The 26,598-nt window shown below is 43.6% G+C and overlaps 1 protein-coding gene and 2 long non-coding RNA genes across 8 annotated transcripts in view; 1 reads left to right on the top strand and 2 right to left on the bottom strand.

Moving 5' to 3' along the window:
- Nucleotides 1–4,133: 4,133 nt before the first annotated feature.
- The window catches only part of LOC144615167 (uncharacterized), a 49,486-nt gene continuing 27,021 nt past the window's right edge, over nt 4,134–26,598 (top strand). The window contains exons 1-5 of one of the 6 annotated variants that reach the window (XM_081794674.1): nt 4,134–9,560; nt 11,825–11,896; nt 17,170–17,241; nt 21,324–21,395; nt 22,110–22,190. In XM_081794674.1, coding sequence (XP_081650800.1) covers nt 4,192–9,560; nt 11,825–11,896; nt 17,170–17,241; nt 21,324–21,395; nt 22,110–22,190 — 5,666 coding nt within the window. In that variant the 5' untranslated portion in view covers nt 4,134–4,191. The remainder of the gene's footprint in view (nt 9,561–11,824; nt 11,897–17,169; nt 17,242–21,323; nt 21,396–22,109; nt 22,191–26,598) is intronic. The other 5 variants (XM_081794675.1, XM_081794676.1, XM_081794677.1 and 2 more) reach the window with 5 other exon arrangements.
- LOC145715111 (uncharacterized) lies at nt 9,734–11,194 on the bottom strand. Its single transcript, XR_014137124.1, has 2 exons — nt 10,863–11,194; nt 9,734–10,657 (listed from the first exon to the last, which is right to left on the bottom strand). It is a non-coding gene; the product is annotated as an uncharacterized LOC145715111 (long non-coding RNA).
- Nucleotides 17,505–23,157, bottom strand: LOC144615323 (uncharacterized). Its single transcript, XR_014137115.1, has 3 exons — nt 22,878–23,157; nt 22,134–22,188; nt 17,505–17,851 (listed from the first exon to the last, which is right to left on the bottom strand). It is a non-coding gene; the product is annotated as an uncharacterized LOC144615323 (long non-coding RNA).

Here is a 26,598-nt window from a genome sequence, read left to right as displayed (position 1 = left end):
CAGCACCATTTGTTAAAGAGACTGTCTTTTTTCCATTGGATGTTCTTTCCTGCTTTGTCAAAGATGAGTTGGCCATACGTTTGTGGGTCTAGTTCTGGGGTTTCTATTCTATTCCATTGGTCTATGTGTCTGTTTTTGTGCCATGAATATGATTCTTATATTAGGGTCAGCTATATTTTTGTGAACCTTGAAAGTGGTCAGGCTATTGAATAGCATCGATTGTGTTCTCTATTGAGTTCTACGATGGTGTGAATGTTACAGGCTGTGCTCCAAGGGAATTTTATAATTAGTAACGAGTCCCCAAACAATTGCCGCCCCCACCCCGCCCTCGCCGCTTCACAGTCTTGCAGGCTTAGAGACTGAGAAATCCTAGCTAAGTTTCAGAGGCCTTATTTGCCCATAAGAGTTGACCCTGGATTGGTCTCAGGCTTCCAGCCTGGACAGCTCTTGCAGTGAAAGTTGACTTCCCTGGTCATCAGGTAGAATCTCCATTAGCTGTCAATTCTGAGTAACAACCTTTAAGAACCAAACTAAACCTTTGGGTTGCTGACCTCTCCCTAACATGCTATGGTATCCCTTGTACACGATCAAAATGTTGTAGCTGTACTTTGCCTTAAGGGGAATTGTATTGTCTATAAGGGACATGGGCCATTTCTGCCAATAAACTGTCCAAGCGCATTCTCTCCCTCCCCCTCCCCCTCCCCCTCCCCCTCCCTCTCCCTCCAAAGCATTGTTCATCGTATCTGGTGGGATTTTGTTTCCGGGGAGTAGACACTTGCCTTGTTTCTAACATGAAGTATCAGCTATAGTCCATGGTCTGTATTCCAGAACTCACACTGACCTCTACCTAATGCCTTACTGTCTAGTCATCTGATTTTGAACATTGTTGTTTCCATAGTTTTAACTTCCTGTGTCATTATTCCTTAGTTCCTATCTCTTAAGATGATAGCGTTTTTGAACTACACAGTTGTTAACTTCATGTGTATTTTTTCACACATAGTTATGATTAAAAACTGAAGTGTGAGATGAGAAAACTTCTAGGGAAATGCTTTTATTTTCTGCTTTTATAAATAAAAAGAATGTCTAGTTATTGGGTGCTATCATTGTATACAGCTAGTTTTAGAACAAGGAAAATTCTGAATTGATCTTGTTAACTTTATTTTTTAAATGTTGATTTTTGAGAGAGTAAGCAGGGGAGAGGCGGAGAGAGGGGGACAGAGGATCTGAAGTGGGCTCTAGTGCTTACAGCAGAGACCCCAGTATGGGGCTTGAACTCATGAACCATGAGATCATGACCTAAGCTGAAGTCAGACGCTTAACTGACTGAGCCATCCAGGCGCCCTCTTTTTTTTTTTTTTTTTTTTTTTCCAATCCTTATTCACTTTATTTCAGAAAGTGGTAAAATAGCTGTGGAATACAGACCCTGTGAAGAGATCACAGATGCCAGTACTGAAGACGAGCTGCAGGATTTAATTCAAGTATGTGGAGATTAAAGTTCAAGGGTGACATAGCCACTGTAGCCATAATGTAAAGCAACCAGCAGAATTTGGAAGACTTTGGCATTAGCTCTATCATCCTTTGGGAAATGTGAAACTCAAAAACTGCTTTTGACTGCAGGGGATTTCTGGGGCTTTTCCTGAAGTCCTGACCCTTGGCTCTGACCCCTTATTTGAAATTTGGAGAGCAAATTTCATCAGAGCACTGCCACAGTTGTGGACATAGGAGAGGACACAAGCCTTTTAGAGCTCCCCTCAAACAGAATCTCAAGGATTTGGGAACAGAGTAACTATGGCCTTAAATGTGATTATACTACAGCGTTTGAAACCATTATGCCATTCAAATAGGATGTATCACCCAGATGTCGGCATCTCATATATATCTTGCGTGAATATCTTGCTGAAGAACTTTTCTGTAAATCACTCACATGGATGTCCTGAATTAGGGATTAAGTTGCCGAAATAATTTCTAAAAAAAATTTTTTTTTTACATTTATTTATTTTTGAGACAGAGAGAGACAGAGCATGAACGGGGGAGGGTCAGAGAGAGAGGGAGACACAGAATCTGAAACAGGCTCCAGGCTCTGAGCTGTCAGCACAGAGCCCGACGCGGGGCTCGAACTCACGGACCACGAGATCATGACCTGAGCCGGAGTCAGCCGCCCAACCGACTGAGCCACCCAGGCGCCCCGCCAAAATAATTTCTAAAAGAAAATAGTAATGTGCCACATACAGAATGTTAAAAAAAAAAAAAAAAAAGCAAAAATGTGTTTCAGCTCATTGAGAGCTTAATTTGGGGCTAGATTTGTGAATTTTTTTTTTAGATTTTTTTTTTTAATGTTTATTTATTTTTGAGAGTGAGAAAGAGCGTGAGCTGGGGAGGGGCAGAGAGAGAGGGAGACGCAGAATCTGAAGCAGGCTCCAGGCTCGGAGCTGTCAGCACAGAGCCCGGCGCGGGGCTCGAACTCACAGACTGCGAGATCATGACCTGAGCCGAAATCAGGCACTCAGCCAGCTGAGCCACCCAGCCGCCCCTCGATTTCTGAATATTTCACTCACCCCACAGTTGCAAAGTTTGTTTTGAAGGGAAGAGAGTGGAGAAAGAGAAGATGGTTACTTTCTGAAAAAGCACTGGAAGATTTTTCGTGCAAAATAATAATGTTAATTGAATCTAAATCAAACCAGTCGAGGAAACTTCAGACGTTTCCAAGTTTAGGCTTTGAGAAGTCTCGCTTCCTGGGGTGCCTGGGTGGCTCCATAGGTTGAGCATCCGACTCTTGATTTTGGCTCAGGTCACGATCCCAGAGTTTGTGGGGTCAGCCCCACGTCGGGCTCTGTGCTGAGCGTGGAGCCTACTTGGGATTCTCTCTGTCTCTCCCTCTGTCCCTCTCCTCCGCTCACGCTTTCTCTCTCTCAGGAAAAAAAAAATTAAAAAAAAAAAGTCTAGCTTCCTGAAAAAGGTGAAAAGATGAGAAAAAGATTCAGCATTGATGCTAAAGATTTCAGAAACCTGATTATAGCAACAGATCCATTCCTGCATGAGGCCAGTCTTGGAATCAGTTCCATATAAAAACTATTCCTGTGTGCTAGACATTGGGATTAAGATAAAAATCCCCTCTCTCTTGCATTTTACATGCTAGAGGTTGTGCCAGACCATAAGCAAGGACTAAAAATACATTAGAAAAGGGGCTGTGAAGGAAGTAAACTGAGTGCTAGTTGCAGTATTTCAAGAAAATTGTTTAACACGCTGACTATAACATCCTAAGTGCCTTCTCCATGTGGGCGCACAGAGTGGACCTCTGAAAAGTGGCCTTGTTACTTTTTCTAGATCAATGGCTATGTCCAGTCAAGATGAGATGGGGGAAGTTTTCCCACCCAGTGTAAATAAAGGGCTAGAATTGGTTTCCGGCCCTCTTTCCCAGAATGAATTGCTTAGCACTCCCCCCAAACTCCTCCTACAGACATTTAGGGGCCATCGCAGATTCAGTGGTAGGCCCCCATCTAACAGAGTGGTGAATTAATAATCAGCCATGGGTACTGAGAATTTAGAGGAAATGGCAACATTTTAGAATATCTGACTGTGAAGTGTGTTCTCCTCCCCATCGCCCTAACTGGTGCTTATTTTGCAGGTCAGCTACTTTTCTTGGAAGCAGTATGGCCAGGGGGAGGAAGAACGTCTCTCGGATTTAAGCTTTGAAGAGCAAGAGTTCAAATTGCTAGAGCTGGACTAGCATTTTTTAATTTCCCAGGATGCCAGGTCCTGTGGCTTCCTTGGAAGCTCTGCTCCACTCCCCCACCCTTCCACCCCTCAGAGCTGCGGGAGTGCGGGGCCACCCAGATCTGAGTCCAAGTACTACCTTGCTGTGAGCAGCCCCGGGCCGGGGAGGGGGGGGGAGGGGGGAGGGGGGGAGTGGGGGGGAGTGGTGGCCTTTGCAGGGTGGAGGGAGGCCTGGGCCCCAAGTGATTCTGGGAAAAGGGCCCGCTCTGCTGGTGCGGAGCCCATCTCCAGGGAGCTAATAAAGGTGGCGTAAATAAAGACATCATAAATAAAGGGTGGGACGTGGGCGGGGAGGGCGCACAGTTGCTAACTGCGCGTGCGCATCATGGGGCTGCCATAATGGTTTGGCTCCCGCTCAGGGCCCAGCGCCAGTACCCCACTCGCCTGGGTCGCTGCACCCCGGAGCCTCCGCGTGTCATGTCCCGGCTGCGCCTGTTGGCCCCACTGCTTCTCTTTATGTGGCAACCATTGTGGCTGCTGGTCCAGGCAGCTCAGCCTCCGGAGTGGGCCCTGGACCCTGCCCAGCTGACTTCCGACCCCCTGGAGGCGGCTGAGCCCTGGTCTTCTCACTCCTCTGATCCCCCGCCCGAATCGCCCCAGGCACTTACACCCCCAGCTGAGCCGGGGGGCTTTAATTACCTGGGGTCCTCTGCTCCAGCCCAGATGTTGGCCCCGCCTAAGGAGTTGACCGAGACTTTGGTTCCATTGCTGGACACGGATTCGTTTGGAGAACTACCCCCAGGGCCAGATGAGGATCTGAATGACCAGCTAACCCAGCATCAAAGGCTCCCAGAGGTGGTTCCAGTGCCAGGTTGGGATCAGAATCAGACCATAGCTCCGCCTCCTCATCTCAAAAGTAAGACTAAAACTGTAGGTTTAGATCAGGCCGAAGATCACCAGTCATTTGATTCCAATATGGGTCTCCTGTATCCTGAGGAGAACCTACCTATGGGTTTCCCAGGGGGACCAGATCAACTTCCAAACTTCTCTGAGGAGGCTGAAATTCCTCCACCCTTGCAGAAGACCCCACATCATCTAGAGTCCCCTGAGGAAGCTGAATCTTTTTTGCCCCAAGGGGAGGCTCAGGCTCAGCATCCAGAGCCCTCTGAAGAGACAGAACCATCTCTACTTGAGCAGGAGGCTCCATCTCAGCGTCCAGAGTCCCTTAAGGATGGAAATTCAGCAAACCCACAAGAAGCCCCAGCTGAGCCTTCAAGTACCCCTGAAGAGGTCGAACCTTCTTCAGTCCAGCAGGAAGCCTCAGCTCACCCTACAGAGGCCCCCGAGGAAGTGGAACCTTCTCCAACCCCCCAGGAGGCCCCTGCTCAGCCTCCAGAGCCATCTAAGGACATCATATCTCAACTGTTAGCACATCATGAAGTAAATGTGCTATCTCCAAGTCAGAGTGAAGCTCAGAAGCCAAGCTTCCCCAATGTCACTGTTAAACCTCTGGATCTTACCATAACTCTAACTCAGCCTGCGGAGCACCCTGAGGAGGCTGGACCTACCCCAGTCCAGCAGGAGGCCCCTGCTCAGCGTGCAGAGCGCCTCGAGGAGGTTGAACCTACCCCAGTCCAGCAGGAGGCCACTCCTCAGCCTGCAGAGCGCCTCGAGGAGGTTGAACCTACCCCAGTCCAGCAGGAGGCCCCAACTCTAGTTCCAGAGTTCCCTATCGAGTATTTAACTCAACTTGCAGTAAGTGATGAGGTGACATCTCTACCTCTAGGTCAGTATCCAGATTATTTAATGTTTCCCAGGGTTATAGGTAAGCCTTTAGATGTGGAATTTACCACAACTCCAGGGCCTGATAAAGGTGTTGAATCTTCTATAGCCCAGCAAGAGGCCCCACCTCAGCCTCTTGAACATACTGAGGAAGCAGAACTTTCTCTAACCCAGCAAGAGACCTCGGGTAAGCCTCCAGAGGAGGTTGAGCCTTCAAGTGAGCAGGAGACCCCAGGTCAGCCTTCCGAGCCTCCTGGGGTGATTGATCCTTCTCTAAGGCAGCAGGAGACCCCAGCTCAGCCTTCAGTGCCTCCTGAGGAAGGTAAGCCTTCTCTAAGCAAACAGGAACCCCCAGCTCAGCTTCCAGACCGTTTTGGAGAAGCTGAACTTTCTCCAACCCAGGAGGAGGCCTTAGCTCAGCTTGCAGAGCTCCTTAATGAGGCAGAATCTTCAACCCAGCAGGAGACTCCAGCTCAGTCTCCAGGGGAGATAGAATCTTCTGCAACCCTGCAAGAGCAACCAGCTCAGCCTCCAGAGCTGCCTTCCAGGGAGGTGGAACCTTCTCCAACCCAGCAGGAGCACCCAGCTCAACCTCTATGGCATCATAAGATGACAGTTTCACCTCCAGGTCACTACCATGATCAACATTTAAACCTGCCCAATGTCAGTGTGAAACCTCCAGATGTGCAGCTTACCATGACTGCAGAACCCACTACAGAGGTGGGACCTTCTGCAGTTCGGCACGAGACTATAGCTCAGCCCTCAGTGCCTCTTAATGTGGAACCTTTTGAAACCCAGCATGAAGCCCCAACTCTGCCTCCACAGTCCCCTGAGGTTGAATCTTTGCCAGTCCAACAGGAGACTCCAACGCAATCTCCAGAATCTACCACACAGGAGAAACTTCCAACACAGCAGGAGACCCCAGTTCAGTATCCAGAATATCCTGGAGAAGTTGAACCTTCTACAACCCAGCAGGAGGCCCTAGCTCAGCAATCACAGGCCCCTGAGGAGGGTGAATCATCCTCAACCCAGGAGGAGGCCCCGACTCAGCTTCCAGAGGCCCAGGAAGAGGGTGAACCTTCCCCTCTCCAGGAGGAGGGCCAGGGTCAGCACCCACAGGCCTCCGAGGGGAGTGAACCACCTACAACCCAGGAGGAGTCCCCAGCTCAGCATCCACAGACCCCTGAGGAGGTTGAATCTTCAACCCAGCAGGTGGCCCCAGCTCAGTTTCCAGTCCTCCAGGAGTCCCCAGCTATATCCCCTGAGCCCCCTAAGGAGGTGGAACCTTCTCCCACACCTCAGGAGCCCCCAGCTCAGCCTTCAGAGCCCGGTAATGAGGCAGAATCTTTTCCAACTCAGCAGGGAGCCCCAGTTGTATCCCCTGAGCCCCCTAAGGAGGTAGAACCTTCCACACAGCAGGAGGCCCCACCTCAGCCTTCAGACCCTCCTGAGAAGGTGGAACCATCTCCAGTCCAGCAGGAAACCCTATCTCTACCTCTCGAGCCACTTAAGGAGATAGAACCTTCTCTAACACAACAGGAGGTACAAGCTCAGCCTTCAGAGGCCCCTGAGAAGGTAGAACCATCTCCAATTCTGCAGCAGTCTCCAACTCAACCTCCGGAGCCCTCTAAGGAGGCAGAAACTCCTCCAGCCCAGCAGGAGGCCCCAGTTCAGCCTCCAGAGCCACCTGAGGAGGTTGTAGCACAACCTCCAGTCCATAATGAGGTGACAGTTCCACCTCTAGGACAAGAGCAAGCTCAGCATCCAAACTTGCCCAATGTTACTGTTCAGCCTGCTGACCTGGAGCTTACTGTAACTCCAGAACCTACTGTGGAGGCTGAGCAGTCTACAATCATGCAGCAGACTCTAGCTCCTCCAGAGGACACTGAGGCGACACCTCCACATCCAGAGCAGGTCCAGGCTCAGCATCCAAATTTGACTGAAGTCAGAGTTCAGCCTTTAGACCTGGAACTGACCATAACTCCAGAACCCACTACAGAGGTTGAAACTTCAACCACGCAAGAGATCCCAGGTCACCCTTCAGAGCCACCTAAGGAGGTTGTAGTTCAGCCTCCACTGTTTCAGGAGGTGACAGTTCCAACTCCAGGTCTGGATCAAGCTCGTCATCCATCGTCACCTAATGTAACAGTTCAGCCTTTGGACCTAGAGCTTACCATAACTCCAGAACCCCCTATGGAGGTTAAAGCTTCTACAGCCCTGAAGAAAACTACAGCTCCTCCAAAGGACCTTGAGGTAACATTTGCACATCTAGAGCAGGTTCAGGTTCAGCATTCAACCTTGAATAAGGCCACAACTCAACATTTGGACCTGGGGCTTACTATAACTCCAGAATTCAATAAGGAGATTGAACTTCCTCTACCTATGCAGGAGACTCCAATTCAGCCTCCAAAGCCACCTGAGGAGGTTATTGGAGCTCAACCTCCAGTATATCAGGAGCAGACTGTTCTGACACCAGGTCAGAATCAAGCTCAGCATTCATCACTCCCCAATATAACAGTTCGACCTTTGGACCTGGAGCTTACCATAACTCCAGAGCCCACTGTGGAGGTTAAAACTTCTACAGTCCTGAAGAAAACTACAGCTCCTCCGAAGGACCTTGAGGTGACATTTCCACATCTAGAGCAGGTTGAGTCTCACCATCCGACGTTGACTGAGGTCACAGTTCAGCCTTTGGACTTGGAGCTTACCATAACTCCAGAATCCACTACAGAGGTTGAACCTTCTCCAGCCATGCAAGAGACCCCAGATCAGCCTCCAGAGCCGCCTAAGGAACTTGTAGCTCAACCTCCAGTATATCAAGAGGCAGCAGTTCCAACCCCAGATCAGGATCAAGCTCAGCGTCTGTGGTTGCCGAATGTAACAGTTCAGCCTTTGGACTTGGTGCTTACTGTAACTACAGAACCCACTACGGATGTTAAACATTCCTCAGCCCTGCAGCAGACTACCGCTCCTCCAAAGGACCTTGAGGTGACATTTCCACATTCAGAGCACATTCAGCATCCAACCTTAACTAAAGTCACAGTTAAACCTTTGGACCCAGGGCTTACCGTAACTCCAGAATCCACTACAGAGACTGAACCTTCTCTAACCATGCAAGAGACCCCAACCCAGCCTCCAGAGCCACCTAAGGAGGTTGTTCAGTATCCGTCCCAACAGGAAGTGACAGTTCCTACTCCAAGTAAGGATCAAGGTCAGCAACCAACATTGCCCAGTGTCACAGCTCATCGTGTGGACTTGGGGCTTACCATAACTCCAGAACCTACTACAGAGGCTGAACATTCTACACCCGTGAAGGAGACTACAGCTCCTCCTCCAAAGGACCTTGAGGTGACACTTGCACATCCAGAGCAGGTTCAGAGTCAGCATCCAAACCTGACTGAAGTCACAGTTCCACCTATGGACCTGGAACTTACTGTAACTGCAGGATCCAGTGTGGAGACTGAACCTTCTCCAACCATGCGAGACACCCCAACTCAGCCTCCAGAGCCACCTAAGGAGGTTGTAGTTCAATATCCATTCCAGCAGGAAGTGACAGTTCCAACTCCAAGTAAGGATCAAGGTCAGCATCCAGCATCACCCATCATCCCATTTCGTCATGTGGAGCTTACTATAACTCCAGAACCTATTACAGAGGCTGAACATTCGACAACCCTGAAGAAGACTACAACTCCTCCCCCAAAGGACCTTGAGGTGACACTTGCACATCCAAAACAGGTTCAGAGTCAACATCGAAACCTGACTGAAGTCACGGTTCCACCTATGGACCTAGAAATTCCTGTAAGTCAGCAACCAGAGTCATTTGAGACAGGTTTTCCTCCAACAACTGAACATCCTGTGGTGCATTTTGTAAAGTATACCTCAGAAAAGGCATACACAACTTTAACTTGGCAACCAGAACAGAATGCCACCACAGACCTCAAAATATGTGAGCGCTGTACCTGCAAAGAGGAGACACTGTCGTGTGTTGGTCTCAGCCCACAGCAGAGGCTCCGCAGAGTGCCCGTGCTGGAGCCCGACACCTACAACGGCACCTTCACCATCTTGTAAGAATCGCCTTTACTTGTTTGTTCTCTGCCTCCTGCTTGACATGGCAGTCTCTTCCTCAATGTCGCCCTGGGCCTTCCTCATCTCCCCAACCACGTTGACTGACTTTCTGTTTTTACCTTTTCTTTGTCAACTATCCCTTATCTTCATTTTCCTTTTTACTACTGTTCGCCCTTCTGCAATCTTTTACTTGTAATTGTCCTTATTCTTTTTCCTTATCCAATTTTTAGCCCCATTATTTCATTCCTTAACCTCTACTCTCCCATTTTTGCTCCATCCTCTATAATAGGATACAACAGAGTAGTGAAGAGTAGAGATTCTGGAACTAGATTGCCTGCGTTTGGGCCGAGGTCTGTCATCTATTAGCTTTGTGACTCAGTTTCCTTTTCTGTGAAATGGAAATTATGATAGTTACCATCTCATGGGATTATGGTGAGATCTAGATGAGGTAATACATATGAAGCACTTGGATCAGTGCCTGGCGAAATATGAGTGTTAGCTGTTATTATTTTGATTCCCCAGACCTCATCTTTGACGCCCGGCCTTCCACATACAGTACTCAGTTTGGGCCCAACCCAAGAGTAAGTACTATGGGCGCCACACTAGGATGAAATCGTCTTCAGAACATGAAATGACAGGTGGGAAGAAAGGAAATGGTCATAAAAAGGGAGGTGGCATGTAATTAAGTACTAAAAGAGGTACCATGGGTGTTGGAATTCAGCAGACTCTGTAATCAGCGGAGTATGGAGGTCAGGGAGAGCTGCATGGATAAGCTAACACTTTAGCTGAGACTTAAAGAGTGGCTCTGATGTGTTAAATAGAGAAAAAATGGGTATAAGTCTAGGCAAAGGCACGGCTGCAGGAATGATCAGGAATTAAGAATTAGGTTAAGCAGTTAAAGATCCAATTACGAGAAACCTTGACTATCAGCTAGAGAGGTTTGAACGTTAGATTCTGAGTTATAGAGAGCCATTGAAAGTTTTCAAGCATGAGATATACAGACCGCTGAAACAGGATTATTTTCAGTTCCCCATATAGGCCGATCTGGAGAGGAGAGCTTGATCCAGCGAGACCAGATAGAATGTTCTAACAAAACCTGGGAATAAAGTAACAAGGGGCCGACTCAGAGTGGCTGAAAAGAGTAGAAAGAAAAGCCTTGAGAGCACTGCAAAGGAGGAAGTGACAAGATAGACTAACTGATGACAGTCGCGGGTGGGGTGTGCACGGGAAAGAGAAAACTCAGATATTACTCTGAAACTTCTGTCCCAGATAAGAATGATGGAAGTTGAGGCATCTTTTACCAGGGAACACAGAGCAACCAGAAGGCTTCAGGTTGACTGGAAATGTCCACCAGGCACATGGGCAGATGGGTATCTGTTTTGAATTTATTCCTGACTCCCCTGAAAAAAATGTGTATATAAACTGACCAGGTAAGCTGTTGCTGAGGGAAGAGGACAAAACTAAAGGTAAAGATTCAAAGTCATACGCAGAGTTAGCGGTTGAAACTGAACCTCAGGCATTTAATAGCTTCTCTTAAACATGTGTAATTCATGGATACATGAATTATCATGGATACTTTTTTTTGTTTTTAATGTCACAGGTATAGAGGATAAAACGTGAAAATCCCACCCCACCCTCCCTACCACTCATAAGATAACTCCTGTCACCTTTTTGGTGTGTGTCCTTCCTTCCCATCTCTTTCCTTTGCATTTTTTCCTAATTTCCTAATGAGGGGATACTTTTTAATTCCTTGCCCAGTGATTTGTTGCTTTTCCCTATACAATATGTCTAAGAAATCTTTCCATGTTAGTTATTCTAATTTCTAACTTCCCTTATCCTTCTAACACCTAGAGAGGTTTCAGTAGAGGGCTTCTTTACATTTGTTTGCTGATAATGGTAAATTTTTTACCATTTTTTTCGTTGAATTATTATTTTCTCATTGATTTGTGGAAGGAACCATTTTAGACACATAAGTGATTTGGGGAAAAAAAATACTTATCTCCAGAGTAATTAACAGGCGTTATCTACCCAAGGAATGGAACAAATAGGAAGTTCAGGTTCTAAGGAGCTGGCTTGTTTGTGCCAGTGGCCCCACGCTATCTCTTTATTAATTGCACCACCTGGGATGCTGATAGCCGCGGAAATTAGAAAGTTGGCATTTACTGCATTGGAATATTCCCCACAAGGTTGCCAGTGATTCTTTTATTTATTCTGTTCATTCCTTTCCTACCTATTCAAGGATCTGAACTGTGTTTCTTCACAGAAATTTCCAAGGAAACTCTATTTCTCACATTGATGAAAATGTATGGAAGGGATACCGTTGGGCTGAGAAACTGTGAGTATATTCTCTCCAAATACGAATACAAAAAAAAAAAAAAAAAAAAAAAAAAAAAAAACTAACTGCATTCTAAGGTCCTTCTTGGTCCAGAACTTTGAAGTCAGTAGCTCTGAGGAAAGGTGTTTCCCCTTCCATATCCCAACTCGACCTCTACCGATTGCAATTCTGTGTTAATTTTTTTTTTTAACGTTTATTTATTTTTGAAACAGAGAGAGACAGAGCATGAACGGGGGAGGGTCAGAGAGAGGGAGACAGAGAATCTGAAACAGGCTCCAGGCTCTGAGCTGTCAGCACAGAGCCCGACGCAGGGCTCGAACTCACGGACCGCGAGATCATGACCTGAGCTGAAGTCAGCCGCTTAACCGACTGAGCCACCCAGGCGCCCCATCTGTGTTTATTTTAAAAATTAAATTTGGCAGGTTCCCTTTAAAATTAGAATCAATTTCAACTTATTTTCCATTATACAAGGAATACGTGATTATAGTCTCAATATATAAAAATGAAATAACAGGGGGGCCTGGGGGGCTTATTCGGTTAAGTGTCCAACTTCGGCTCAGGTCATAATCTCAACGGTTCGTGGGTTCAAGCCCCACGTTGGGCTCTGTGTTGACAGCTCAGAGCCTGGAGCCTGCTTCAGATTCTGTCTCCCTCTCTCTCTGCCCCTCTCCTGCTCATTCATTCCCTCTCTCTCTCTGTCTCAAAAATAAATAAACATTAAAAAAAATTTTTTTGATGAAATAACAGATCTAGTGAACACCTGCCTTATGTTCTAATCCCCCCACTGCTGGGATAGCCACTACTCTGGATTTAGTATATATCCTTCCAGACCTTTTTCCATGCATTTGCCTACATACATATTTACAGCAAAATAGGTTTGTTGTGTGATTTTCTTATCTTTTTTTTACATAAATTGTAACATCCTACAACTCGATTCTTTTGCTTCGTGGTATGTCTTAGACTTTTTTTCTTCCAGTACATAGAGGGTTACCCCATCCATGCAAGCTGCTGCATAATATTCCATAGTATGAGTGTATTATGATTTAGTAATTCCCCTCCTGATGGATGTTTAGGCTGTGTCCAGTTTTCTTATTACATGCATTGCTGCATGGACCACCTCATACATGCATCTTTGTGTACGTGGGTGGGTATTTCTGTAGAATAGATCCCTGGAAATGGAACTGTTGGGATGAAGACGATGTCGATATATACAATTTTAATTGCCCTCAAAAAAGGTGTGCCAATTTACACACCAATCCATACACCATGACAGCATTCATTTCCTCCTACCCTCCCACTCTTGGATATTCTCCATTTCTTGGCTGATCTGGTGGGTGAATAAAATGGGTCCCTTCTGAATTTGAATTTTTCTGATTACGTATACATTTAAATATCTCTGTATGTTTCCTGGGCATTTGTGTTTCTTGTCTGAATTTTCTGTCCTTTGCCAATTTTTTTGTTATCTTTTTTTTAAATTGATTTGTAGAAAAAGTCAGTGTAGACACAAGTAATTTTGGAAACAATATTATACTCAAAGTAACTGACTGGCATTTTTCATGACAGATTGTGTGTCATATCATTAGTTCAACTTGGGTAGATAAGTCATAAATGACTTCTGAATTAATAATAAAAGACATAACAGTCATAGTAATCTAAATGTAGGGATTATGATCCCCCTAAAGTAGATTCCCCCCTGCCCCTTAGTCTGATAACCTTACTGGTAAGGGACAAATGGTAGAACAAGGTAGTTGTTTTCTTATGAATTTTATGAATTTCTTAAATACTATATATAGTTTATATTTTCTCATGATAGTATCTAACTTGGAGATCTTATTTCCCAAACTTGTAAGAAAAATGAAAGTAATTTGGCACAAGGAACAAGAGAGAGTGGAGAGAGTGGGTAGGCTGAGGGACAGGGGTAGGAGAAAAACTTTGAATTGTGTATTATATACCTTTGGAATTCTGAGCCATGCAAATATATATTACCTATTAAAAAAAATAAACTGAAGTTAAAAAAATATTTTTTGAAAAGCGTGTATTTGGTAGTTTATATACTAGAAGATGAATCTGGTAAGATTTGATGATTCTTAAAAAATTTTTAAATGTTTATTTATTTTTGAGAGAGAGAGAGAGAGAGAGAGAGAGTGAGCAGGGAAGGGGCAGAGAGAGAGGGAGACACAGAGTCCTAAGCAGGCTCTAGGCTCCGAGCTGTCAGCACAGAGCCTGATGTGGGGCTCGACCCCACAAACTGTGAAATGATGACTTGAGCCGAAGTCAGACACTTAAGCAACTGAGCCACCCAGGTGCCCCAAGATTTGATGATTTCTAATTCAGCTTGAGGGTTATGCCTTGTAAGACAGAAGTTTTTAACTATGGGTCAATAGTCCCCTGGGGCAGGATTTTTAACCTTTTTTTCTATATATCAAATTTTTAAAAAAATTTTTTTCAACATTTATTTATTGCTGAGAGACAGAGCATGAACAGGGGAGGGGCAGAAAGAGAGGGAGACACAGAATTGGAAGCAGGCTCCAGGCTCTGATCTGTCAGCAGAGAGCCCAATGTGGGGCTCGAACCCACGAACCGTGAGATCATGACCTGAGCTGAAGTTGGACACTTAACAGACTGAGCCACCCAGGCACCCTTCTATATATGTATTGATGATCTGCAGAAGCTTATGTTCTTGGGATGATGTTTTCAAATGTATAATAAGTTAAAATATATAGGAAAAGGAAATTATGTGGAAATAGAGTTTTCAAAAAATTTTTAAAAAGATTAGTGATATAGCAATAAATCTGCTTCTGTTAGAATATTAAATAACAAAATATAATGGTACGCCTACTAACTATTATAACTTCAAGGTACTGATGAGAATAAATGATATTTTGAGATATCCACGCCAAATATGTGATATGAAAATATCTGATTTCTGCTGGGGACCAAATTAACTACACTAATCTGTGGTTTGTTGCCTACATTCATAATGGAAGGAAATGCTAATTCTAGTTAGAGGTTTGTGAAAATAGAGATGTGATTCTATTTCCCATCCAAGTTTGGCACCCACAAATTCAGTCCATTCTATTCACGGACCTGAGCCCTAAAGGGATGGTCTGCAAATTGAAATCGCATGCACACCTTTGCACGTATTCAAGAAAGTGCAGTTTTCTAGGGAAAGGGTCCATTCCATAGCTTTTATGAAATTCTCAAAAGGTTCTTGTCTCAAAAGATTGAGTCACAAATTGGGGCGGAGGTGGAGAAAGACATTTGTTTTCCTGTGAAGTTGTACTTATTCTCATAAATGATGATAAATGAATGATTTGTTTTAATTAAAAGTAGTATATTTGCAAATTGATACCTGTCACTTTCTGAATTCATTCAACAAATATTTATGGAGCATCTCCTATGTCCCAGGAACTGTTTTACATGCCAGGGATATAAGCCCAAGAACAAAACTGACCAAATATCCCACTTGTCAAGGGGTTTACAAATATATAATATAAAAACAAATATGTAAATATAATAAATACATAGAATTTCAAGTATTGGTAAGAAATCAGTGGCCAGATCTCTCAAGTTTTCTAATTTATTCAACGACCGTTTCTGCTGCTCATAGACTGAGTTTTTTACTAATGATAATACTTTTCATTCATATAATCTTGAGTTGGTTCTTTTTATTAGATGTACTGTTTACCTCTGTCTGAGGATATATTAATGATGCCATTCTAAATTTTGTATACTGTTTAGTTTTGAGAGAGAGAGAGAGTGAGAGACAGAGTGCAAGTTGGGGAGGGGCAGAGAGAGAGGGAGACACAGAATCGGAAGCAGGCTCCAGGCTCTGAGCTTCAGCACAGAGCCCAGTGCAGGGCTTGAACCCATGGACTGCAACCTGAGCCGAAGTCGGATGCTTAACCGACTGAGCCACGCAGGTGCCCCATTAATGTTGGTATTCTCAAATCCTTTTGTGTTTTCTCTGTTAACTGTGTCATTGACTATAAGCTGTTATATTTGTTTTTTATTTTCTGTCCTGAATAGAATTGGCTTTCTCACTCCATTTGGTCATTCCTGAGTGCAATTTATCTTTGTAGTTGAGATTTGACTTGCTTCTGTTTTCTGGTCCTAAGGAAGAGGTGAAATGAACCACGGGGCTTGTTATTGGTGACAGGTCCCCCTGAGAGTTAAAGAAGAGGTGGGAGGTGACTTCTAATGGCTAGTCAGAGTGTATACCCTTCCTCCAGGGTTCTGGGACCCTGCCCCCTTCTAACACCAATGGCTCCTGCCTGGAAGAAAACACCCTTTGCTGCCAGATCCAAGGAGGAAGGATGTGGGGTTGATGTGCTGTCCTTGGTCCTACTGCAGTATCCCAGCTAATCACCCTGTAGGTGGCTCCAAGGCATTTCTGGTGGGGAGTGTTTGTAGAGCTACTCCCTTGGCTTTGAGCTAAGGTTGTGGATTTTCTAATTGTATCTTTTCTAATCATCCTTAGGGACTTTGGTGGAGTTTGGAGTTTGGTAGAGACTTGGCATGTTTCAATCTGCCAGCTTGAAATAGCACAACCTCTTAGGAAGACAATTTTGTACCCCTGTTAAATCCTGGAGAAACTTAGGCAAATGTGTACTAGGATATAAACAGAAAAATGTCCAAAGCAGCACTGTTTATAATAACTAAAAATTAGAAAAATCTAGTATCCACCAACAGTAGAATGAACAAATAGTGTTACACGGGTATTTACTCTATACTTATTAAACTGAGCATTTATGTTATGTGCATTTTATGCACATTTTTAGTTCTCACAGATATTTTTTAGATGGGGAAAAAAATTAGATGGCTTTACTTGTAGCACTGATATGGTTATAAATAGGGCTTCCACAATAAAATTTGGGAAAAGAGAGGAGGAAGTGGCAGTTCTGTCCATGTTTTTGCCACTCAGGGCTGGGTTCTAACAGAGATTTTGTGATCCAGAGAGTAGGCATTAAATGTACATTTTGGTGTGAAGAGTGGATAGGGGTGTGTGTGTGTGTGTGTGTGTGTGTGTGTGTGTGTGAGAGAGAGAGAGAGAGAGAGAGAGAGAGAGAGAGAGAGAGAGGGAGAGACAAAGGAGTATGTGAGAAGAAAAGATTTGAATCAAACAGCAGAGATCACCATCCCTACATTAAATAAGAATTAGTGTATTTGGTGGCACCATTACCCAGGTTTCTCTCACATCTAGCGGTCCTGTGTAGCAAATAGTTGTAGTTATTTTTGCATTTTGACCCAGAAATGACCTTTTCATTTTGCAGAATTCTCAGGGACAATTATCTGACCGAATTACATAAAGACACATTTGAAGGCCTGCTATCCCTCCAGTATTTGTAAGTTAATCAGTTCATCATTTATTATGAGTTTTTAGTTATATTATTTATTAAAAAATACAGGGTTCAAATTGGGTAATTGCAACAATTTCTTCTAACAGTAGAATTCTATAATTCTCTATAGTGGAATTCTATAATTCTCTCTATTAAATTCTATAACTCTGTAAGTCTGTGGGGACCCAGCCCATCTCTAGCATTAAATACCTCCTATGCATTTTCAACTTTTTAATTTTATAGACAAGATATAGGAAAAAGCCCTTCAGTTGTAGAGGAAAAGGGGTAATGAAGTCTGAGCAATTATGGACACCCATATGAACCTTGTTATGTAAGTGTTCATATACCATCTGCTTTTATTTATATTTATTATTTATGGCCCATGGATCAAATCCTGTGTATGGTCTGTCTTGATACAACCTATGAGTTCAGAATGATTTTCATGTTCTTAAAGGGCTGTAAAAGAGAAAAGAAGAGAAAGAAACAGAGAATATGTGACAGAGACCGTATATGGCCTGCAAAGCCTAAAATATTTACTGTCTGGCCTTTACAGAAAAGGTTTGAAAAAGTTGGCTTAGTAAAATGAGAGGAATTGAAGTTAACCTCAAATTGTCACCTACAAGACAAGAAAATATAGAACACTTACATTAATTTGAATGCCATTAACCCAGAATTTTTAAATAATTTAATCTAAATTAAATATTTAAATATTAAATATTTAACTAAGCAGGTGAATTATGTAAGCAGTATTACCAAGTACATATTAAATTATTAAGAGATTAAGGATTTCAGTGTGGGAAATTTTATTAGTTTATTTTTTTATTATTATTTTTTATGTCATTTATTGTTAAGTTAGCTAACATACAATGTGCACTTGGCTTCAGGAGTAGATTCCTGTGATCAGTGTGGAAATTCTTATGCCACCATAAAAATAGATGTTTAAAATGATGGTTAAGGGGTTGGGGCTCCTGGGTGGCTCAGTTGGTTGGGCGTCCGACTTTGACTCAGGTCGTGATCTCACAGTTTGTGGGTTCGAGCCCCGTGTCGGGCTCTGTGCTGACAGCTCAGAGCCCGGAGCCTGTTTCAGATTCTGTCTCCCTCTCTCTCTGCCCCTCCCCCACTCATGCTCTGTCTCTCTCAAAAATAAATAAACATTAAAAAAATGATGGCTAAGGGGCACGTGGCTGTCTCAGTCATTAGAGTCTGCAACTCTTGATCTCGAGGTTGTAGGTTAGAGCCCCATGTTAGGTATAGAGATTACTTAAAAAAAATGAAATCTTTAAAAATATAATGATGGTTAAGTGGTATAGTTAGAAATGTTTACACTAAACAAACATCAGAAATGCCTCTAACTTCGCTAATTACAGAATAAACATCTCTCCAGCCTCATTGTCAAGGAAGAAATGTTTGCATATATCTCTGTACATTAGACATACAGAGATACTAATGTTCTTTGCTATGGAGGTTCAGTGTTTATTCTTTGTCCATGCCATGCAAAGCTGTGTATTTCATTAATCCTTTTTAAAAAAATTTTTTAATGTTTATTTATTTTTGAGAGAGAGAGAGAGAGAGACAGAGTATGAGCAGGGTAGGCACAGAGAGAGAGGGAGACACAGAATCCGAAGCGGGCTTCAGTCTCTGAGCTGTTGGCCCAGAGCCTGATGCGGGGCTCGAATTCATGAGCAGTGAGATCATGACCTGAACCGAACGAAGTCAGATGCTCAATCGACTAAGCCATCCAGGCACCCCTCATTAATCCTTATTAATGATGTGCTTTAGAAAATAGATTCTTCTTGCAAATGTGGAAGGCTTAAGGGTAGTGAGTAAAAAGAATCTCATATGACACTAAAAATAGCCCTTCAAATTATCAAACCTTCCAAGTCTTAGGGGACAACCACTTTGTATTGGTCTTCTTGGCTACCTCTGCCATCTGGGCTCCAAACGTTACAAACACAGTTTGGAGAAAACCAAAAGAGACAAACTGCGCAATGGATAGGGCCTTTCATTATTTCTACTATGAGGTACTTTGTAAGCCAATTATTTCATGTCAGGTGAAGTGTTCTCATTCATTCATTCAAAAAAAATGTGAATCAAAACCTAAAAAAGAATGTGACAGGCCCTATGCCCAGTACCATAGGCACGCAGATGGTTAAGACAGGCTTCCCACCCTTGTAGGAACTCATGATTTCACAGGGAAAATAAACAGAAGCTTAAACCATAATGCCTAAGCACTAAATGGATGATGAAGCACTGACAAAGTGCAGAAGAGGGAGCCACAAAGTCGTAAAACCACATTTCTTTTCAGTCGTTTTGCTCCTTCTACTCACTACCCAGCTGTTAATTTATTTTATAAATATTTGAGTTTGTTCTTTGTCCATGCATCAGTTTTAAACACAGTAGACAACGCAGATGAGCAAGACTAGTCCATACTTTCATGGAGTTTATGCCCAGAGGAAATGGAATGCCAGAATAACTATATTAAGAAGAAATTGGGGCACCTGACCGGCTGAGTCAGTAGAGCATGCGACTCTTGATCTCAGGGTCGTGAGTTCAAGCCCCAGGTTGGGCGTGGAGTCTACTTTAAAAAATTAAAAGAAGGAGAAGAAGGAGGAGGAGGAGAGGGGGAGGGGAAGAAATGGATTTGGGCAATGAGAAGTATAAGTTGTTTTTGGAACACAGAAGAGGGGGGGAAGACTTCAAGTTGGATCAGGGAAGTTACTAGAGAAATACTGTTTGAACAGAACCTTGAATGGCTATGACGTATCATCAGATAGACATCTTGGGAAGAATATGCTTGCAAGATAGAGTGAGTGAAAGGCAAAATGCAGGAGAAATTTCTTTGGTATCTGTAGAGTAGGAAACTAGAGCCGGATTTAGGATTTTGAAGGCCTTGGATGATATGCCACGCTACCGTGTTATCACAGCAGTGCTCTAGGACAAACTTTAGACTGCACCAGGGTCACCGGGAGGCCTTGTCAGAACACAGGTTCCACCTCCACAGTTCCTGATTCACTCAGTCCAGAGTAGAGCTGAGAATTTGCATCTTGAGTAAGTTCCCAAGTGACTCTGATATTTGAGAACCACTCCTGGAGAATTAATCTGGTGACTGTGTGCAGTATAGATTAGAATGGGAGAGACCAGAGATGAAAATGCCAGTCAGAAGATGGTGGTACCCATGTAGGTGGAAAGTGAGGGACTCGGCTGAAATCCATGGAAATAAGAGGGTCAACCATAATCAAGAATGGGTGTTTCCAAATAAAAATCCAGGACCGTGTTGTTTTTTTGTTGGCCCCACTTGCAGCTGAAGCAATTGATAAATTCATAGACCGTTTAGGCAACGTACAACCAAAAATAAATTTCTATTAATATGATAATATAATTCTGAGTTCGTTCAAAGTTAGGTATTGATTAGAGGAGTAACTTCTTTTCAAGTTAAATGAAAAGGTATCTTTTACCTCTTCTGGTATTGACTTGGTGTCAAGAAGTAGAACTAAACCAGGAAGGTGTGCTAATGTGAGAATATCCCTTTTAATGTTAGAAATTATAGGGGCGCCTGGGTGGCGCAGTCGGTTAAGCGTCCGACTTCAGCCAGGTCACGATCTCACGGTCCGTGAGTTCGAGCCCCGCGTCAGGCTCTGGGCTGATGGCTCGGAGCCTGGAGCCTGTTTCCGATTCTGTGTCTCCCTCTCTCTCTGTCCCTCCCCCGTTCATGCTCTGTCTCTCTCTGTCCCAAAAATAAATAAACGTTGAAAAAAAAAAAAAAAAGAAATTATATGTGGCGATCACAACTTTGAGCTCATAATTTAGAAATTGATGAGGCCACAAAAAGTCATTTAATCAATTCTTCTGCTCTCAGGAAACATTACTTCCAAGATCTATCAAGATCTATAGTTGTATATTTTATGTATGAAGATCACAAAGGTGAGACTCTTAAGAAAGGTGAGGACAGGGTTAGGGGCTCTGGAAGGTTCAATTAACAATTCCTAATACTCAGAGTTTAGCCAAAAGCTACTTATTCAATACTACCATCCTACTAATTAGATATCTTATAGCTAATTGAGGCAATATTTTCCTTTTCCTTTTCCTAGAGATTTATCCTGCAATAAAATACAATCTATTGAAAGACGTACATTTGAATCACTACCTTTTTTGAAGTTTATGTAAGTTACAAATATAATTTCATTATATTTGGAATTTGTATTAAACTTAATTGTAAACCTCTTTGTTATTCATTTGGAATGAATGAACCTTTATTAGTCGAAAGCTACTAAAATTATGTAGCAAATCTTTTTTGTCTGTGGCAAAGTTTGGTGTGAGAGTTATTATAGAGATCAGAGTGAATCGTTCTAGAGCAGCAGTTCTCTGCCAGGGTGATTTTGCATCCAGGTGACACTTGGTAGTGTCTGGAGACATTTTTGATTGTCAGACTGTAGATGTGCTCCTGGCATCTAGTGGGTGGAGGCCAGGGCTGCTGTCACACCCTACAGTTCACAGGGCAGCACCCCCCCCCCATAACAAAGATTATCCAACCATAAATCTCAACAGTGCTAAAGTTGTGAAACGTTTTTCTAGAGAAATAAACTTACTTCTCTAGAAAAAAATACTTACTTAACACAAGTATTTATTGAGCATTTACTGATTTGTATCTAATGCACCACATGTATAAACATGAAAGTATAAATCTTTCATGCAAATATTTTTTTAAAAAGGCAAGTATCTTTCCTAGTGAGATTTCTTTAGTGTATGGAGAGAGTATTGTGGTTATGTTTCATTATCTATAAATTAGAATCACTGCCAAAGGATAAATATTCTGAAAGAATATCTTTTTTTTCTCTTTGTTTGTCTTGTTTTTGTGTGTGTGTGTGTGTGTGTAGAAATCTTGGTTGCAATTTACTCACCGAACTGAGCTTTGGAACATTTCAGGCCTGGCATGGAATGCCGTTTTTACACAAGCTGTAAGTGAAATAGAAAATGAATACATGTAAAAAAAAAAAAAACTACATGTAAAAATATCATACAGTGATTGGTTAGGTGTGTGTTAATAAACCCAGTATGAATTCTGGAAAGTAGGTCTTAAAATCCATTTTTTTTTTTCAAATGAGGAAACTAAGGTACAAAGAGGCCAAGAGACTTGTCTTAACTCCTAAATGGCACTCTCTGCCCTCCCTCGTACCCAGCTTTGTGTGGGCAATGAAAGCCCCAAGCAAGTAACACCCAAGTCAGTATTATCATGGGAATTCGTGACAGTGATGCTTCCCCAAGGTGTGCATGGTCCTTGAAATCCACTTTTGAATTTAACTTTGATTCCTGCTCATGTGCAAGTTTCCTATGCAAAAGAGAACTTCAAAGAACTAAGTTTAGCACAGAGTTTTCCAGGCAGCAAAAGGTGTGGGTGCTTCTTGAGCCATCAGGAAAGCAGAAAGAACTCCTGAATGCCTGCCACAGGGCACTGCTCTCCATGTGTTTTCTTTCCTGACCACTCTTCAATTAAGAAGTATGTTATTCCCTTTCAGCCGGAAAATTCTGTGATTTCTCTGTAAAAAAGCAAATCATACTGGACATGTTCAGTGGCCTGAGGGGGATTTTTAGACTCAAGGTTGAAGACCCTCCTCTAAAGCAGACGCTGGAAAAGACTGTCTTACTGTCTTGTGGTTCAGAAATCCGATTTCACAACTTATCTTCCGTTAGATGAAAGTGTTTACGGTGTGTCCGGAGCTGGAGTAAGTTCCTGCGGGTGCCCAAGAGCAGGGGCCTCCTCTCTCCTCTCATTAATTTGCTGATGCCTAACTTGGGGAAAGAATACTGAGGGTCAGTTTTTTGTTTTGCCGGCATGCCAGAGAACGGGCTCATTGAGTTTCTCCACCAAGAGGTTTTAGTGGTGTCAATATAATGTCTTAAAACTCACCACCTCTACTAAGCATCTTATAACACCGAGAGTCTCTTCGAAGAATCTGAATTTCATAGTTAGGTAGGCAATACAGGACAAAATAGGGTGGAATCCGTTGATAACAATGAATGAATTCATTGAAAAACACTCAGTGCCACGCGCACTCTATGTCGACAGTGTACTAAGTACTGGGGGTACAAAGAATACACAGGGACTGTCCCCAAGAATCTTTCATACTGGAAGGAGAAAAAGATGGCCGTTGATGGGAAAACGTATGTGAGCCATGCTGGCATCAGTGCAGCAGGGTAACGAGCTAGGGGGTGACAAAGTAGGGGATGGTTGTGGAATAGAAAAGATTTGTTGTGGAAAAGGCAACAACTTGCTTGTGTTGAGTTTCCACGTTCATCTTGATGAAGTTTTGGGGAGATGGTGGGGAGTCGGGAGCCGACGGCCAAGAAAGAATTCTTGAACATGTCTTTGGTGCAAAAAGGTGATTTTATTAAAGCACAGGGACAGGACCGTGGGCAGAAAGAACTGCGCTGGGGTTGTGAAGAGTGACAGGTTATATGCTATGGAATTGGGAGGTCAAGTCAAAAGGGAAGTCTCCAGAGGGACTGTGATATGTGAAAGAGGACTCCTAAGATACCAGAGGCCTTGCTATTGTCAAGCTAAGGTTGTTTTTCCGTCTAGCAAAGCATTAAGACAGTAGGGAGTTCCTGGAGAAATATTTTATTTGCCTGCCTCAAGTATCTGTCAATAGGCTGCAGGTTATAAGGAAATTTAATTTTACCTGAGATTTCCTTCTTGCCTTTGTTCCCCATATCACTATGGAGGGGTGATGTGGGGTCTCCAGGAAGCTGATTCTGTAGGTTTCTGGCGATTAGGCTATTGATAAGATTGCCTTTTTCTTGTAATTTACTAAGATATTTGTAAACTGATGGAAACTCCTATCTTGCCCGACTGAGATCTCTTATCAGTTAACCATTTGTTTTCTTTCCTTTCCTTTGTCCTCGAGCAGCCAGAATCACACATATCCCACCTGGGGCAGGGGCATGTGCTAACTTGTATCTTGCCCTCAACTTGCCTCATGCTCCCTCATCAATCTTACATGACAGAAAAAGGTAATTAAAGAACCAGAGCTAGCTGGTATTGAGAATAAATTAATACTCATGTCATGTGTGTTATGCCCAGAATTCGTGATCCCCAAATACCGCCAGGGAGCCGAGTCCGATGTAAAAGCAAAAGAGCCTTTATTCGAGCTAGCTCGAGCTCAATCCCCTACCTGCACTGATGCAGAGGTGAGATACCGGGGAGAGAGAGCCAGTTTCAAAAGGACAAAGGTTTTATGGGGGCCTAGGGGCAGTTGGTGAGGTAATGGCTGTGGCCTCAGCTGATTGGCTGGGGAAGGGTCCTGGGGAAGAGTGCTGTTAGGCAGGTGGGGGGGGGGGGTTACTCAAGGGGAGGAGGTGTGGTCAAGGTGAAGGACACAGAACAAGATGGAGTCAGCCGGCGTAGGCCCGCCCTTTCAATGTGGTTTGAATAGAGCTGTACTACTAAAACGAATTCACAGTTAACTTCCAAAAAATTATCACAGTACAGTAAGTGTGTATTGGAGGTTGGGCTCCTTGTTTGGGGCCAAACTTTTCTTTTCTTTTTTCTTTTTAACGTTTATTTATTTATTCTGAGAGAAAGAGAGCATGCGCAAGGGAGATGCCATCCCGTGAATTCAGTCACGTTATTACCTATGTGACTTAATTACTGGGGTGTTTATAAGTTGAAACAATATTTTCTCCAGCATTAAATAAGTTTGTAAACCTTTTGGGCCCCAGCTGAGGTGGATTTATCTTGAACTGACTGAAGCTTAAACTTCAGGTCTTCTCACTTACATAGGCCCCTTCCAAAGTCTTGGGAGGGACCCTCGCAGTTCCTGTACGCATAATTTTGCATGTTTTGATGAGGCAGGATTTCCCAAAGTAGATGAGGTTCAGACCCTACAAGGCCTCGATACACCCCTGGGTTTCAGGTAATTCTATCTCAGTAAGTTTTTTGAATGAAGCCTCTTAAGTTATTGATAAACACTGAGTGAACACGTTAGCGGTGTGGTAAAGTCTATTTTGAATCTGAAATCCACCTCAAAGCCATGCCAAGAGTTTATTAATAAGGTACCACTTTTTGAATGGTAGTAATAATCCTATTTCTTTCAGATGAAATCAGGAATGAAATATATTATGGAAAACCAACAGTGGTTGATAATCCTAAATGTTAAGTATACTTTTTTTTTTCCTGACTTTAAAGTGCTTCTCCTTCATTCACCTACACAGGTGCAGACCGATGGCTTATTTTAAAAAATTCACTTCATTGCTTCTAACAGTACGAGCTCCATGAGTTTAGAAGCCGAAGGACTCTACGATGTAGAAAGGCTGTACCTTATCGGGATAGAGCACATTCACATGCTGGCTCGTCTGTGGCGCATCAGTATTGTGCCAAGAACATAAGCTCTAAGGGAGAATAAGGAAAATCTAAGCCTTACCCCTTTTGAATTATTGTTGAGAATATCGTTGAGGTAGGTGTGGCCACCCTCTGAAGGCAAAGTCGAGCCGCAGTCACATTGACGCCCTAACGCTCCCCCAGTCAACTGGCATCTGCTTCCTTTTAGACGGCTGCGTGCCCACACAAGTTGACACACTTCAGGATATTGTCATCGCTTTTTGGTATGTACTGGAAATCCTGGCAGCTTCTTCTCAGATTCAGAAAGGCATCAACGTTAAGGATGAAGATGACAACTCAGGGCTGTCCTTTTGGGGTGATTTAGGGTAACTTTTATTATTTTCCGTGTGTGGTAGTTCAGAAGCTTTGCGATAGTCATACCCAACTGTTACTTTTCTTCTCCCAGCTGCCTCTGATTCTTCCCACGTATATGCCAAGGCATCTTCTTTCTCTGGGAAGCATGGTAGTTGCTCCTCTGCCCCATATCATTTCTTTAATACCTACCTCTGTTAGGTATTTACTGCGCTCCGGCACTACGCTAAGACCTTTCGCTTGTGCTGCAAGTAAGACAGTGTGTCTTAAACTCTTAGAATAGAGCCTGGCACGTGGGAAATGCTCCGGACGTGGCCCCTCACACGCCACTTCATTTTCGTTTTTCCAGCAACTCTTGTGATACAGGTAGTATCATCCTCATTTCGGGGATGAGGAAGTTGAAACTCAGAGACATCGGGTGACTTGCCTAGGTTCACACTGTCAATAAGTGACAGAACCACTTAAGAAGCTTCGCGAGTAATACAATTCCGCATTCCCTGGCACTAGGTAGGACCTGAATGACAACCGGCCTTTTGGGCGTCGTCCCTTGGAGTCAGCTTCTCACTGGAATAGGACCTTTCGAGCAGGGAGCTCCTTTTCCCTATGCTTCGGGAGCTCCTGGCCATGCCACCTATGGGCATCCCCAGGCTTCCTGCTCACCGCCTGGTGCAAATATC

The sequence above is a fragment of the Panthera onca genome (assembly GCF_046562875.1).
Source record: "Panthera onca isolate mPanOnc1 chromosome E1 unlocalized genomic scaffold, mPanOnc1 haplotype 2 h2.Chr16_ul_1, whole genome shotgun sequence".
NCBI classification, from domain to species: domain Eukaryota; kingdom Metazoa; phylum Chordata; class Mammalia; order Carnivora; family Felidae; genus Panthera; species Panthera onca.
Note: the sequence above shows the minus strand (reverse complement) of the source record. Positions and strands in the feature narration are given on the sequence as shown.